The sequence below is a fragment of the Ascaphus truei genome, unplaced genomic scaffold, assembly GCF_040206685.1.
Source record: "Ascaphus truei isolate aAscTru1 unplaced genomic scaffold, aAscTru1.hap1 HAP1_SCAFFOLD_1697, whole genome shotgun sequence".
Lineage (NCBI taxonomy): Eukaryota > Metazoa > Chordata > Amphibia > Anura > Ascaphidae > Ascaphus > Ascaphus truei.
This window is the reverse complement of record NW_027454592.1, coordinates 52752-70244: the sequence shown is the minus strand read 5'-3', so window position 1 is coordinate 70244 and position 17493 is coordinate 52752. Positions and strand designations below refer to the sequence as shown.

Here is a 17493-nt window from a genome sequence, read left to right as displayed (position 1 = left end):
CAGCCCGATACTGACCAGGTAACGCTTCTCACAGCCCGATACTGACCAGGTAACGCGTCTCACAGCCCGATACTGACCAGGTAACGCTTCTCACAGCCCGATACTGACCAGGTAACGCGTCTCACAGCCAGATACTGACCAGGTAACGCGTCTCACAGCCTGATACTGACCAGGTAACGCGTCTCACAGCCCGATACTGACCAGGTAACGCGTCTCACAGCCTGATACTGACCAGGTAACGTGTCTCACAGCCTGATACTGACCAGGTAACGCGTCTCACAGCCCGATACTGACCAGGTAACGTGTCTCACAGCCCGATACTGACCAGGTAACGCGTCTCACAGCCCGATACTGACCAGGTAACGCGTCTCACAGCCCGATACTGACCAGGTAACGTGTCTCACAGCCCGATACTGACCAGGTAACGCGTCTCACAGCCCGATACTGACCAGGTAACGCGTCTCACAGCCTGATACTGACCAGGTAACGCGTCTCACAGCCCGATACTGACCAGGTAACGCGTCTCACAGCCCGATACTGACCAGGTAACGCGTCTCACAGCCTGATACTGACCAGGTAATGCGTCTCACAGCCTGATACTGACCAGGTAACGCGTCTCACAGCCCGATACTGACCAGGTAACGCGTCTCACAGCCCGATACTGACCAGGTAACGCGTCTCACAGCCTGATACTGACCAGGTAACGCGTCTCACAGCCTGATACTGACCAGGTAACGCGTCTCACAGCCCGATACTGACCAGGTAACGCGTCTCACAGCCCGATACTGACCAGGTAATGCGTCTCACAGCCTGATACTGACCAGGTAACGCGTCTCACAGCCCGATACTGACCAGGTAACGCGTCTCACAGCCCGATACTGACCAGGTAACGCGTCTCACAGCCTGATACTGACCAGGTAACGCGTCTCACAGCCCGATACTGACCAGGTAACGCGTCTCACAGCCCGATACTGACCAGGTAACGCGTCTCACAGCCCGATACTGACCAGGTAACGCTTCTCACAGCCTGATACTGACCAGGTAACGCGTCTCACAGCCTGATACTGACCAGGTAACGCGTCTCACAGCCCGATACTGACCAGGTAACGCGTCTCACAGCCCGATACTGACCAGGTAACGCGTCTCACAGCCTGATACTGACCAGGTAACGCGTCTCACAGCCTGATACTGACCAGGTAACGCGTCTCACAGCCCGATACTGACCAGGTAACGCGTCTCACAGCCCGATACTGACCAGGTAACGCGTCTCACAGCCTGATACTGACCAGGTAACGCGTCTCACAGCCCGATACTGACCAGGTAACACGTCTCACAGCCCGATACTGACCAGGTAACGCGTCTCACAGCCCGATACTGACCAGGTAACGCTTCTCACAGCCCGATACTGACCAGGTAACGCGTCTCACAGCCCGATACTGACCAGGTAACGCGTCTCACAGCCCGATACTGACCAGGTAACGCTTCTCACAGCCCGATACTGACCAGGTAACGCTTCTCACAGCCTGATACTGACCAGGTAACACGTCTCACAGCCCGATACTGACCAGGTAACGCTTCTCACAGCCCGATACTGACCAGGTAACGCGTCTCACAGCCCGATACTGACCAGGTAACGCTTCTCACAGCCCGATACTGACCAGGTAACGCGTCTCACAGCCAGATACTGACCAGGTAACGCGTCTCACAGCCTGATACTGACCAGGTAACGCTTCTCACAGCCCGATACTGACCAGGTAACGCGTCTCACAGCCTGATACTGACCAGGTAACGTGTCTCACAGCCTGATACTGACCAGGTAACGCGTCTCACAGCCCGATACTGACCAGGTAACGTGTCTCACAGCCCGATACTGACCAGGTAACGCGTCTCACAGCCCGATACTGACCAGGTAACGCGTCTCACAGCCCGATACTGACCAGGTAACGTGTCTCACAGCCCGATACTGACCAGGTAACGCGTCTCACAGCCCGATACTGACCAGGTAACGCGTCTCACAGCCTGATACTGACCAGGTAACGCGTCTCACAGCCCGATACTGACCAGGTAACGCGTCTCACAGCCCGATACTGACCAGGTAACGCGTCTCACAGCCTGATACTGACCAGGTAATGCGTCTCACAGCCTGATACTGACCAGGTAACGCGTCTCACAGCCCGATACTGACCAGGTAACGCGTCTCACAGCCCGATACTGACCAGGTAACGCGTCTCACAGCCTGATACTGACCAGGTAACGCGTCTCACAGCCTGATACTGACCAGGTAACGCGTCTCACAGCCCGATACTGACCAGGTAACGCGTCTCACAGCCCGATACTGACCAGGTAATGCGTCTCACAGCCTGATACTGACCAGGTAACGCGTCTCACAGCCCGATACTGACCAGGTAACGCGTCTCACAGCCCGATACTGACCAGGTAACGCGTCTCACAGCCTGATACTGACCAGGTAACGCTTCTCACAGCCTGATACTGACCAGGTAACGCGTCTCACAGCCCGATACTGACCAGGTAACGCGTCTCACAGCCCGATACTGACCAGGTAACGCGTCTCACAGCCTGATACTGACCAGGTAACGCGTCTCACAGCCTGATACTGACCAGGTAACGCGTCTCACAGCCCGATACTGACCAGGTAACGCGTCTCACAGCCCGATACTGACCAGGTAACGCGTCTCACAGCCCGATACTGACCAGGTAACGCGTCTCACAGCCCGATACTGACCAGGTAACGCTTCTCACAGCCTGATACTGACCAGGTAACGCGTCTCACAGCCTGATACTGACCAGGTAACGCGTCTCACAGCCCGATACTGACCAGGTAACGCGTCTCACAGCCCGATACTGACCAGGTAACGCGTCTCACAGCCTGATACTGACCAGGTAACGCTTCTCACAGCCTGATACTGACCAGGTAACGCGTCTCACAGCCTGATACTGACCAGGTAACGCGTCTCACAGCCTGATACTGACCAGGTAACGCGTCTCACAGCCCGATACTGACCAGGTAACGTGTCTCACAGCCCGATACTGACCAGGTAACGCGTCTCACAGCCCGATACTGACCAGGTAACGCGTCTCACAGCCTGATACTGACCAGGTAACACGTCTCACAGCCCGATACTGACCAGGTAACGCGTCTCACAGCCTGATACTGACCAGGTAACGTGTCTCACAGCCCGATACTGACCAGGTAACGCGTCTCACAGCCTGATACTGACCAGGTAACGCTTCTCACAGCCCGATACTGACCAGGTAACGCTTCTCACAGCCTGATACTGACCAGGTAACGCTTCTCACAGCCCGATACTGACCAGGTAACACGTCTCACAGCCCGATACTGACCAGGTAACGCGTCTCACAGCCCGATACTGACCAGGTAACGTGTCTCACAGCCTGATACTGACCAGGTAACGCGTCTCACAGCCCGATACTGACCAGGTAACGCGTCTCACAGCCTGATACTGACCAGGTAACGCGTCTCACAGCCCGATACTGACCAGGTAACGCGTCTCACAGCCTGATACTGACCAGGTAACGCGTCTCACAGCCTGATACTGACCAGGTAACGCGTCTCACAGCCTGATACTGACCAGGTAACGCGTCTCACAGCCCGATACTGACCAGGTAACGCTTCTCACAGCCCGATACTGACCAGGTAACGCGTCTCACAGCCTGATACTGACCAGGTAACGCGTCTCACAGCCCGATACTGACCAGGTAACGCGTCTCACAGCCCGATACTGACCAGGTAACGCGTCTCACAGCCTGATACTGACCAGGTAATGCGTCTCACAGCCCGATACTGACCAGGTAACGCTTCTCACAGCCCGATACTGACCAGGTAACACGTCTCACAGCCCGATACTGACCAGGTAACGCGTCTCACAGCCCGATACTGACCAGGTAACACGTCTCACAGCCCGATACTGACCAGGTAACGCTTCTCACAGCCTGATACTGACCAGGTAACGCGTCTCACAGCCCGATACTGACCAGGTAACGCGTCTCACAGCCCGATACTGACCAGGTAACGCGTCTCACAGCCCGATACTGACCAGGTAACGTGTCTCACAGCCCGATACTGACCAGGTAACGCTTCTCACAGCTTGATACTGACCAGGTAACGCGTCTCACAGCCCGATACTGACCAGGTAACGCTTCTCACAGCCCGATACTGACCAGGTAACGCGTCTCACAGCCCGATACTGACCAGGTAACGCGTCTCACAGCCCGATACTGACCAGGTAACGTGTCTCACAGCCCGATACTGACCAGGTAACGCTTCTCACAGCCCGATACTGACCAGGTAACGCTTCTCACAGCCCGATACTGACCAGGTAACGTGTCTCACAGCCCGATACTGACCAGGTAACGCGTCTCACAGCCTGATACTGACCTGGTAACGTGTCTCACAGCCCGATACTGACCAGGTAACGTGTCTCACAGCCCGATACTGACCAGGTAACGCTTCTCACAGCCCGATACTGACCAGGTAACGTGTCTCACAGCCCGATACTGACCAGGTAACGCGTCTCACAGCCCGATACTGACCAGGTAACGCGTCTCACAGCCTGATACTGACCAGGTAACGCGTCTCACAGCCCGATACTGACCAGGTAACGCGTCTCACAGCCCGATACTGACCAGGTAACGCGTCTCACAGCCTGATACTGACCAGGTAACGCGTCTCACAGCCTGATACTGACCAGGTAACGCTTCTCACAGCCCGATACTGACCAGGTAACGCATCTCACAGCCCGATACTGACCAGGTAACGCGTCTCACAGCCCGATACTGACCAGGTAACGCGTCTCACAGCCTGATACTGACCAGGTAACGCGTCTCACAGCCCGATACTGACCAGGTAACGCTTCTCACAGCCCGATACTGACCAGGTAACGCGTCTCACAGCCTGATACTGACCAGGTAACGCGTCTCACAGCCCGATACTGACCAGGTAACGCGTCTCACAGCCCGATACTGACCAGGTAACGCGTCTCACAGCCCGATACTGACCAGGTAACGCGTCTCACAGCCTGATACTGACCAGGTAACGCTTCTCACAGCCCGATACTGACCAGGTAACGCGTCTCACAGCCTGATACTGACCAGGTAACGCGTCTCACAGCCAGATACTGACCAGGTAACGCTTCTCACAGCCCGATACTGACCAGGTAACGCGTCTCACAGCCTGATACTGACCAGGTAACGCGTCTCACAGCCTGATACTGACCAGGTAACGCGTCTCACAGCCCGATACTGACCAGGTAACGCGTCTCACAGCCTGATACTGACCAGGTAACGCGTCTCACAGCCCGATACTGACCAGGTAACGCGTCTCACAGCCCGATACTGACCAGGTAACGCGTCTCACAGCCTGATACTGACCAGGTAACGCGTCTCACAGCCCGATACTGACCAGGTAATGCGTCTCACAGCCCGATACTGACCAGGTAACGTGTCTCACAGCCCGATACTGACCAGGTAACGCGTCTCACAGCCCGATACTGACCAGGTAACGCGTCTCACAGCCCGATACTGACCAGGTAACGCGTCTCACAGCCCGATACTGACCAGGTAACGCGTCTCACAGCCCGATACTGACCAGGTAACGCGTCTCACAGCCCGATACTGACCAGGTAACGCTTCTCACAGACCGATACTGACCAGGTAACGCGTCTCACAGCCTGATACTGACCAGGTAACGCTTCTCACAGCCCGATACTGACCAGGTAACGGGTCTCACAGCCTGATACTGACCAGGTAACGCTTCTCACAGCCTGATACTGACCAGGTAATGCGTCTCACAGCCCGATACTGACCAGGTAACGCGTCTCACAGCCCGATACTGACCAGGTAACGCGTCTCACAGCCTGATACTGACCAGGTAACGCGTCTCACAGCCTGATACTGACCAGGTAACGCGTCTCACAGCCTGATACTGACCAGGTAACGCTTCTCACAGCCCGATACTGACCAGGTAACGCGTCTCACAGCCCGATACTGACCAGGTAACGCGTCTCACAGCCCGATACTGACCAGGTAACGCGTCTCACAGCCCGATACTGACCAGGTAACGCGTCTCACAGCCCGATACTGACCAGGTAACGCGTCTCACAGCCTGATACTGACCAGGTAACGCGTCTCACAGCCCGATACTGACCAGGTAACGTGTCTCACAGCCCGATACTGACCAGGTAACGCGTCTCAAAGCCCGATACTGACCAGGTAACGCGTCTCACAGCCCGATACTGACCAGGTAACGCGTCTCACAGCCCGATACTGACCAGGTAACGCGTCTCACAGCCTGATACTGACCAGGTAACGCGTCTCACAGCCCGATACTGACCAGGTAACGCGTCTCACAGCCCGATACTGACCAGGTAACGCGTCTCACAGCCTGATACTGACCAGGTAACGCGTCTCACAGCCCGATACTGACCAGGTAACGTGTCTCACAGCCCGATACTGACCAGGTAACGCGTCTCACAGCCTGATACTGACCAGGTAACGCTTCTCACAGCCCGATACTGACCAGGTAATGCGTCTCACAGCCCGATACTGACCAGGTAACGCGTCTCACAGCCTGATACTGACCAGGTAACGCGTCTCACAGCCCGATACTGACCAGGTAACGCGTCTCACAGCCTGATACTGACCAGGTAACGCGTCTCACAGCCCGATACTGACCAGGTAACGCGTCTCACAGCCTGATACTGACCAGGTAACGCGTCTCACAGCCCGATACTGACCAGGTAACGCGTCTCACAGCCCGATACTGACCAGGTAACGCGTCTCACAGCCTGATACTGACCAGGTAACGTGTCTCACAGCCAGATACTGACCAGGTAACGCGTCTCACAGCCCGATACTGACCAGGTAACGCTTCTCACAGCCCGATACTGACCAGGTAACGCGTCTCACAGCCCGATACTGACCAGGTAACGCTTCTCACAGCCCGATACTGACCAGGTAACGCGTCTCACAGCCTGATACTGACCAGGTAACGTGTCTCACAGCCAGATACTGACCAGGTAACGCGTCTCACAGCCCGATACTGACCAGGTAACGCTTCTCACAGCCCGATACTGACCAGGTAACGCGTCTCACAGCCCGATACTGACCAGGTAACGCTTCTCACAGCCCGATACTGACCAGGTAACGCTTCTCACAGCCCGATACTGACCAGGTAACGCTTCTCACAGCCCGATACTGACCAGGTAACGCGTCTCACAGCCTGATACTGACCAGGTAACGCGTCTCACAGCCTGATACTGACCAGGTAACGCGTCTCACAGCCCGATACTGACCAGGTAACGCGTCTCACAGCCCGATACTGACCAGGTAACGCGTCTCACAGCCCGATACTGACCAGGTAACGCGTCTCTCAGCCTGATACTGACCAGGTAACGCGTCTCACAGCCTGATACTGACCAGGTAACGCGTCTCACAGCCCGATACTGACCAGGTAACGCGTCTCACAGCCCGATACTGACCAGGTAACGCGTCTCACAGCCCGATACTGACCAGAAAATGCTTCTCAAAGTTTTCCAACGACGACAGGGCCTCCTTCAGCTTCTTATAGGGGCTCTGAGCTGTGTTAGCTGCAGAGGGGCCGGGAGACGAGAATGGAGAAGAGAGTCACAAACACACAAACACACAGGCTGTAAATCAGGTACGGGATGTGTAACACACACACACACACACACACACACGCACACACACGCGCACACACGCGCACACACGCACACAGGCACGCACACGGACACACACACGCACACGCACACACACACACACACACACGGGTCCTCACCTGTTTCCGGACGCTCTTCTCCTAGGCCGGCAAGTAAATCCACCGTTCGCTGGAGATCCTCAGAGTCCGGACCGTTCTCGGACACCAACCCACACAGGGACCCGAGGGACCGCAGCTGTGACAGGGGGGACAGGGACATTATATCCCACACAGGGACCCGAGGGACCGCAGCTGTGACAGGGGGGACAGGGACATTATATCCCACACAGGGACCCGAGGGACCGCAGCTGTGACAGGGGGTACAGGGACATTATATCCCACACAGGGACCCGAGGGACCGCAGCTGTGACAGGGGGACAGGGACATTATATCCCACACAGGGACCCGAGGGGCCGCAGCTGTGACAGGGGGACAGGGACATTATATCCCACACAGGGACCCGAGGGGCCGCAGCTGTGACAGGGGGACATGGACATTATATCCCACACAGGGACCCGAGGGACCGCAGCTGTGACAGGGACATTATATCCCACACAGGGACCCGAGGGACCGCAGCTGTGACAGGGGGACAGGGACATTATATCCCACACAGGGACCCGAGGGGGCGCAGCTGTGACAGGGGGGACAGGGACATTATATCCCACACAGGGACCCGAGGGACCGCAGCTGTGACAGGGGGACAGGGACATTATATCTCACACAGGGACCCGAGGGGGCGCAGCTGTGACAGGGGGGACAGGGACATTATATCCCACACAGGGACCCGAGGGACCGCAGCTGTGACAGGGGGACAGGGACATTATATCCCACACAGGGACCCGAGGGGCCGCAGCTGTGACACGGGGACATTATATCCCACACAGGGACCCGAGGGACCGCAGCTGTGACAGGGGGGACAGGGACATTATATCCCACACAGGGACCCGAGGGACCGCAGCTGTGACAGGGGGACAGGGACATTATATCCCACACAGGGACCCGAGGGGGCGCAGCTGTGACAGGGGGGACAGGGACATTATATCCCACACAGGGACCCGAGGGACCGCAGCTGTGACAGGGGGGACAGGGACATTATATCCCACACAGGGACCCGAGGGGGCGCAGCTGTGACAGGGGGACAGGGACATTATATCCCACACAGGGACCCGAGGGGGCGCAGCTGTGACAGGGGGACAGGGACATTATATCCCACACAGGGACCCGAGGGGCCGCAGCTGTGACACGGGGACAGGGACATTATATCCCAAACAGGGACCCGAGGGGGCGCAGCTGTGACAGGGGGACAGGGACATTATATCCCACACAGGGACCCGAGGGACCGCAGCTGTGACAGGGGGACAGGGACATTATATCCCACACAGGGACCCGAGGGGGCGCAGCTGTGACAGGGGGACAGGGACATTATATCCCACACAGGGACCCGAGGGGGCGCAGCTGTGACAGGGGGTACAGGGACATTATATCCCACACAGGGACCCGAGGGACCGCAGCTGTGACAGGGGGTACAGGGACATTATATCCCACACAGGGACCCGAGGGACCGCAGCTGTGACAGGGGGGACAGGGACATTATATACCACACAGGGACCCGAGGGACCGCAGCTGTGACAGGGGGGACAGGGACATTATATCCCACACAGGGACCCGAGGGACCGCAGCTGTGACAGGGGGACAGGGACATTATATCCCACACAGGGACCCGAGGGACCGCAGCTGTGACAGGGGGGACAGGGACATTACATCCCACACAGGGACCCGAGGGGCGCAGCTGTGACAGGGGGGACATTATATCCCACACAGGGACCCGAGGGGCCGCAGCTGTGACAGGGGGGACAGGGACATTACATCCCACACAGGGACCCGAGGGGGCGCAGCTGTGACAGGGGGACAGGGACATTACATCCCACACAGGGACCCGAGGGGGCGCAGCTGTGACAGGGGGACAGGGACATTATATCCCACACAGGGACCCGAGGGACCGCAGCTGTGACAGGGGGGACAGGGACATTACATCCCACACAGGGACCCGAGGGGGCGCAGCTGTGACAGGGGGACAGGGACATTACATCCCACACAGGGACCCGAGGGGCGCAGCTGTGACAGGGGGACAGGGACATTATATCCCACACAGGGACCCGAGGGGCCGCAGCTGTGACAGGGGGACAGGGACATTATATCCCACACAGGGACCCGAGGGACCGCAGCTGTGACAGGGGGACAGGGACATTATATCCCACACAGGGACCCGAGGGACCGCAGCTGTGACAGGGGGACAGGGACATTATATCCCACACAGGGACCCGAGGGACCGCAGCTGTGACAGGGGGACAGGGACATTATATCCCACACAGGGACCCGAGGGGGCGCAGCTGTGACAGGGGGACAGGGACATTATATCCCACACAGGGACCCGAGGGACCGCAGCTGTGACAGGGGGGACAGGGACATTATATCCCACACAGGGACCCGAGGGGCCGCAGCTGTGACAGGGGGACAGGGACATTACATCCCACACAGGGACCCGAGGGGCCGCAGCTGTGACAGGGGGTACAGGGACATTATATCCCACACAGGGACCCGAGGGGGCGCAGCTGTGACAGGGGGGACAGGGACATTATATCCCACACAGGGACCCGAGGGACCGCAGCTGTGACAGGGGGACAGGGACATTATATCCCACACAGGGACCCGAGGGACCGCAGCTGTGACAGGGGGACAGGGACATTATATCCCACACAGGGACCCGAGGGACCGCAGCTGTGACAGGGGGACATTATATCCCACACAGGGACCCGAGGGACCGCAGCTGTGACAGGGGGACAGGGACATTATATCCCACACAGGGACCCGAGGGGGCGCAGCTGTGACAGGGGGACAGGGACATTATATCCCACACAGGGACCCGAGGGGGCGCAGCTGTGACAGGGGGACAGGGACATTATATCCCACACAGGGACCCGAGGGGGCGCAGCTGTGACAGGGGGACAGGGACATTATATCCCACACAGGGACCCGAGGGGCCGCAGCTGTGACAGGGGGACAGGGACATTATATCCCACACAGGGACCGCAGCTGTGACAGGGGGACAGGGACATTATATCCCACACAGGGACCCGAGGGACCACAGCTGTGACAGGGGGACAGGGACATTATATCCCACACAGGGACCCGAGGGACCGCAGCTGTGACAGGGGGACAGGGACATTATATCCCACACAGGGACCCGAGGGACCGCAGCTGTGACAGGGGGTACAGGGACATTATATCCCACACAGGGACCCGAGGGGGCGCAGCTGTGACAGGGGGACAGGGACATTATATCCCACACAGGGACCCGAGGGGGCGCAGCTGTGACAGGGGGACAGGGACATTATATCCCACACAGGGACCCGAGGGACCGCAGCTGTGACAGGGGGACAGGGACATTATATCCCACACAGGGACCCGAGGGACCGCAGCTGTGACAGGGGGGACAGGGACATTATATCCCACACAGGGACCCGAGGGGGCGCAGCTGTGACAGGGGGACAGGGACATTATATCCCACACAGGGACCCGAGGGACCGCAGCTGTGACAGGGGGACAGGGACATTATATCCCACACAGGGACCCGAGGGACCGCAGCTGTGACAGGGGGACAGGGACATTATATCCCACACAGGGACCCGAGGGACCGCAGCTGTGACAGGGGGACAGGGACATTATATCCCACACAGGGACCCGAGGGACCGCAGCTGTGACAGGGGGTACAGGGACATTATATCCCACACAGGGACCCGAGGGACCGCAGCTGTGACAGGGGGACAGGGACATTATATCCCACACAGGGACCCGAGGGACCGCAGCTGTGACAGGGGGACAGGGACATTATATCCCACACAGGGACCCGAGGGGCGCAGCTGTGACAGGGGGACAGGGACATTATATCCCACACAGGGACCCGAGGGACCGCAGCTGTGACAGGGGGACAGGGACATTATATCCCACACAGGGACCCGAGGGACCGCAGCTGTGACAGGGGGACAGGGACATTATATCCCACACAGGGACCCGAGGGGCCGCAGCTGTGACAGGGGGACAGGGACATTATATCCCACACAGGGACCCGAGGGACCGCAGCTGTGACAGGGGGACAGGGACATTATATCCCACACAGGGACCCGAGGGGCCGCAGCTGTGACACGGGGACATTATATCCCACACAGGGACCCGAGGGGGCGCAGCTGTGACAGGGGGGACAGGGACATTATATCCCACACAGGGACCCGAGGGGGCGCAGCTGTGACAGGGGGACAGGGACATTATATCCCACACAGGGACCCGAGGGACCGCAGCTGTGACAGGGGGACAGGGACATTACATCCCACACAGGGACCCGAGGGGCGCAGCTGTGACAGGGGGACAGGGACATTATATCCCACACAGGGACCCGAGGGGCCGCAGCTGTGACAGGGGGGACAGGGACATTATATCCCACACAGGGACCCGAGGGGGCGCAGCTGTGACAGGGGGACAGGGACATTATATCCCACACAGGGACCCGAGGGACCGCAGCTGTGACAGGGGGACAGGGACATTATATCCCACACAGGGACCCGAGGGGCCGCAGCTGTGACAGGGGGGACATTATATCCCACACAGGGACCCGAGGGGCCGCAGCTGTGACAGGGGGGACAGGGACATTATATCCCACACAGGGACCCGAGGGGGCGCAGCTGTGACAGGGGGACAGGGACATTACATCCCACACAGGGACCCGAGGGGGCGCAGCTGTGACAGGGGGATAGGGACATTATATCCCACACAGGGACCCGAGGGGCCGCAGCTGTGACAGGGGGGACAGGGACATTATATCCCACACAGGGACCCGAGGGGCCGCAGCTGTGACAGGGGGACAGGGACATTATATCCCACACAGGGACCCGAGGGGCCGCAGCTGTGACAGGGGGACAGGGACATTATATCCCACACAGGGACCCGAGGGGCCGCAGCTGTGACAGGGGGACAGGGACATTATATCCCACACAGGGACCCGAGGGGCCGCAGCTGTGACACGGGGACAGGGACATTATATCCCAAACAGGGACCCGAGGGACCGCAGCTGTGACAGGGGGACAGGGACATTATATCCCACACAGGGACCCGAGGGGGCGCAGCTGTGACAGGGGGGACAGGGACATTATATCCCACACAGGGACCCGAGGGGCCGCAGCTGTGACAGGGGGTACAGGGACATTATATCCCACACAGGGACCCGAGGGACCGCAGCTGTGACAGGGGGACAGGGACATTATATCCCACACAGGGACCCGAGGGGGCGCAGCTGTGACAGGGGGGACAGGGACATTATATCCCACACAGGGACCCGAGGGACCGCAGCTGTGACAGGGGGACAGGGACATTATATCCCACACAGGGACCCGAGGGGCCGCAGCTGTGACAGAGGGTACAGGGACATTATATCCCACACAGGGACCCGAGGGACCGCAGCTGTGACAGGGGGACAGGGACATTATATCCCACACAGGGACCCGAGGGGGCGCAGCTGTGACAGGGGGACATGGACATTATATCCCACACAGGGACCCGAGGGACCGCAGCTGTGACAGGGGGGACAGGGACATTATATCCCACACAGGGACCCGAGGGACCGCAGCTGTGACAGGGGGACAGGGACATTATATCCCACACAGGGACCCGAGGGACCGCAGCTGTGACAGGGGGGACAGGGACATTATATCCCACACAGGGACCCGAGGGACCGCAGCTGTGACAGGGGGACAGGGACATTATATCCCACACAGGGACCCGAGGGGGCGCAGCTGTGACAGGGGGACAGGGACATTATATCCCACACAGGGACCCGAGGGACCGCAGCTGTGACAGGGGGGACAGGGACATTATATCCCACACAGGGACCCGAGGGGGCGCAGCTGTGACAGGGGGTACAGGGACATTATATCCCACACAGGGACCCGAGGGGCCGCAGCTGTGACAGGGGGACAGGGACATTATATCCCACACAGGGACCCGAGGGGCCGCAGCTGTGACAGGGGGACAGGGACATTATATCCCACACAGGGACCCGAGGGGCCGCAGCTGTGACAGGGGGGACAGGGACATTATATCCCACACAGGGACCCGAGGGGGCGCAGCTGTGACAGGGGGACAGGGACATTATATCCCACACAGGGACCCGAGGGGGCGCAGCTGTGACAGGGGGATAGGGACATTATATCCCACACAGGGACCCGAGGGGCCGCAGCTGTGACAGGGGGACAGGGACATTATATCCCACACAGGGACCCGAGGGACCGCAGCTGTGACAGGGGGTACAGGGACATTATATCCCACACAGGGACCCGAGGGGGCGCAGCTGTGACAGGGGGGACAGGGACATTATATCCCACACAGGGACCCGAGGGACCGCAGCTGTGACAGGGGGGACAGGGACATTATATCCCACACAGGGACCCGAGGGGGCGCAGCTGTGACAGGGGGACAGGGACATTATATCCCACACAGGGACCCGAGGGACCGCAGCTGTGACAGGGGGACAGGGACATTATATCCCACACAGGGACCCGAGGGACCGCAGCTGTGACAGGGGGACAGGGACATTATATCCCACACAGGGACCCGAGGGACCGCAGCTGTGACAGGGGGACAGGGACATTATATCCCACACAGGGACCCGAGGGGGCGCAGCTGTGACAGGGGGGACAGGGACATTATATCCCACACAGGGACCCGAGGGGGCGCAGCTGTGACAGGGGGGACAGGGACATTATATCCCACACAGGGACCCGAGGGACCGCAGCTGTGACAGGGGGACAGGGACATTATATCCCACACAGGGACCCGAGGGGGCGCAGCTGTGACAGGGGGGACAGGGACATTATATCCCACACAGGGACCCGAGGGGGCGCAGCTGTGACAGGGGGACAGGGACATTATATCCCACACAGGGACCCGAGGGGGCGCAGCTGTGACAGGGGGACAGGGACATTATATCCCACACAGGGACCCGAGGGGCCGCAGCTGTGACAGGGGGTACAGGGACATTATATCCCACACAGGGACCCGAGGGGGCGCAGCTGTGACAGGGGGACAGGGACATTATATCCCACACAGGGACCCGAGGGACCGCAGCTGTGACAGGGGGACAGGGACATTATATCCCACACAGGGACCCGAGGGGCCGCAGCTGTGACACGGGGACATTATATCCCACACAGGGACCCGAGGGGGCGCAGCTGTGACAGGGGGGACAGGGACATTATATCCCACACAGGGACCCGAGGGGGCGCAGCTGTGACAGGGGGACAGGGACATTATATCCCACACAGGGACCCGAGGGACCGCAGCTGTGACAGGGGGACAGGGACATTACATCCCACACAGGGACCCGAGGGGCGCAGCTGTGACAGGGGGACAGGGACATTATATCCCACACAGGGACCCGAGGGGCCGCAGCTGTGACAGGGGGGACAGGGACATTATATCCCACACAGGGACCCGAGGGGCCGCAGCTGTGACAGGGGGGACATTATATCCCACACAGGGACCCGAGGGGCCGCAGCTGTGACAGGGGGGACAGGGACATTATATCCCACACAGGGACCCGAGGGGGCGCAGCTGTGACAGGGGGACAGGGACATTACATCCCACACAGGGACCCGAGGGGGCGCAGCTGTGACAGGGGGATAGGGACATTATATCCCACACAGGGACCCGAGGGGCCGCAGCTGTGACAGGGGGGACAGGGACATTATATCCCACACAGGGACCCGAGGGGCCGCAGCTGTGACAGGGGGACAGGGACATTATATCCCACACAGGGACCCGAGGGGCCGCAGCTGTGACAGGGGGACAGGGACATTATATCCCACACAGGGACCCGAGGGGCCGCAGCTGTGACAGGGGGACAGGGACATTATATCCCACACAGGGACCCGAGGGGCCGCAGCTGTGACACGGGGACAGGGACATTATATCCCAAACAGGGACCCGAGGGACCGCAGCTGTGACAGGGGGACAGGGACATTATATCCCACACAGGGACCCGAGGGGGCGCAGCTGTGACAGGGGGGACAGGGACATTATATCCCACACAGGGACCCGAGGGGCCGCAGCTGTGACAGGGGGACAGGGACATTATATCCCACACAGGGACCCGAGGGACCGCAGCTGTGACAGGGGGACAGGGACATTATATCCCACACAGGGACCCGAGGGGGCGCAGCTGTGACAGGGGGGACAGGGACATTATATCCCACACAGGGACCCGAGGGACCGCAGCTGTGACAGGGGGACAGGGACATTATATCCCACACAGGGACCCGAGGGGCCGCAGCTGTGACAGAGGGTACAGGGACATTATATCCCACACAGGGACCCGAGGGACCGCAGCTGTGACAGGGGGACAGGGACATTATATCCCACACAGGGACCCGAGGGGGCGCAGCTGTGACAGGGGGACATGGACATTATATCCCACACAGGGACCCGAGGGACCGCAGCTGTGACAGGGGGGACAGGGACATTATATCCCACACAGGGACCCGAGGGACCGCAGCTGTGACAGGGGGACAGGGACATTATATCCCACACAGGGACCCGAGGGACCGCAGCTGTGACAGGGGGGACAGGGACATTATATCCCACACAGGGACCCGAGGGACCGCAGCTGTGACAGGGGGACAGGGACATTATATCCCACACAGGGACCCGAGGGGGCGCAGCTGTGACAGGGGGACAGGGACATTATATCCCACACAGGGACCCGAGGGACCGCAGCTGTGACAGGGGGGACAGGGACATTATATCCCACACAGGGACCCGAGGGGGCGCAGCTGTGACAGGGGGTACAGGGACATTATATCCCACACAGGGACCCGAGGGGCCGCAGCTGTGACAGGGGGACAGGGACATTATATCCCACACAGGGACCCGAGGGGCCGCAGCTGTGACAGGGGGACAGGGACATTATATCCCACACAGGGACCCGAGGGGCCGCAGCTGTGACAGGGGGGACAGGGACATTATATCCCACACAGGGACCCGAGGGGGCGCAGCTGTGACAGGGGGACAGGGACATTATATCCCACACAGGGACCCGAGGGGGCGCAGCTGTGACAGGGGGATAGGGACATTATATCCCACACAGGGACCCGAGGGGCCGCAGCTGTGACAGGGGGACAGGGACATTATATCCCACACAGGGACCCGAGGGACCGCAGCTGTGACAGGGGGTACAGGGACATTATATCCCACACAGGGACCCGAGGGACCGCAGCTGTGACAGGGGGACAGGGACATTATATCCCACACAGGGACCCGAGGGACCGCAGCTGTGACAGGGGGACAGGGACATTATATCCCACACAGGGACCCGAGGGACCGCAGCTGTGACAGGGGGACAGGGACATTATATCCCACACAGGGACCCGAGGGGGCGCAGCTGTGACAGGGGGGACAGGGACATTATATCCCACACAGGGACCCGAGGGGGCGCAGCTGTGACAGGGGGGACAGGGACATTATATCCCACACAGGGACCCGAGGGACCGCAGCTGTGACAGGGGGACAGGGACATTATATCCCACACAGGGACCCGAGGGGGCGCAGCTGTGACAGGGGGGACAGGGACATTATATCCCACACAGGGACCCGAGGGGGCGCAGCTGTGACAGGGGGACAGGGACATTATATCCCAC

At 59.7% G+C, this 17493-nt stretch overlaps 1 protein-coding gene across 1 annotated transcript in view; it reads right to left on the bottom strand.

Moving 5' to 3' along the window:
* Nucleotides 1–7496: 7496 nt before the first annotated feature.
* Nucleotides 7497–17493, bottom strand: part of TRAPPC10 (trafficking protein particle complex subunit 10) — a 62742-nt gene continuing 52745 nt past the window's right edge. The window contains exons 5-6 of the mRNA XM_075581912.1: nucleotides 7835–7949; nucleotides 7497–7625 (exon numbers count right to left, since the gene is read on the bottom strand). Coding sequence (XP_075438027.1) covers nucleotides 7531–7625; nucleotides 7835–7949 — 210 coding nt within the window. The 3' untranslated portion in view covers nucleotides 7497–7530. The remainder of the gene's footprint in view (nucleotides 7626–7834; nucleotides 7950–17493) is intronic.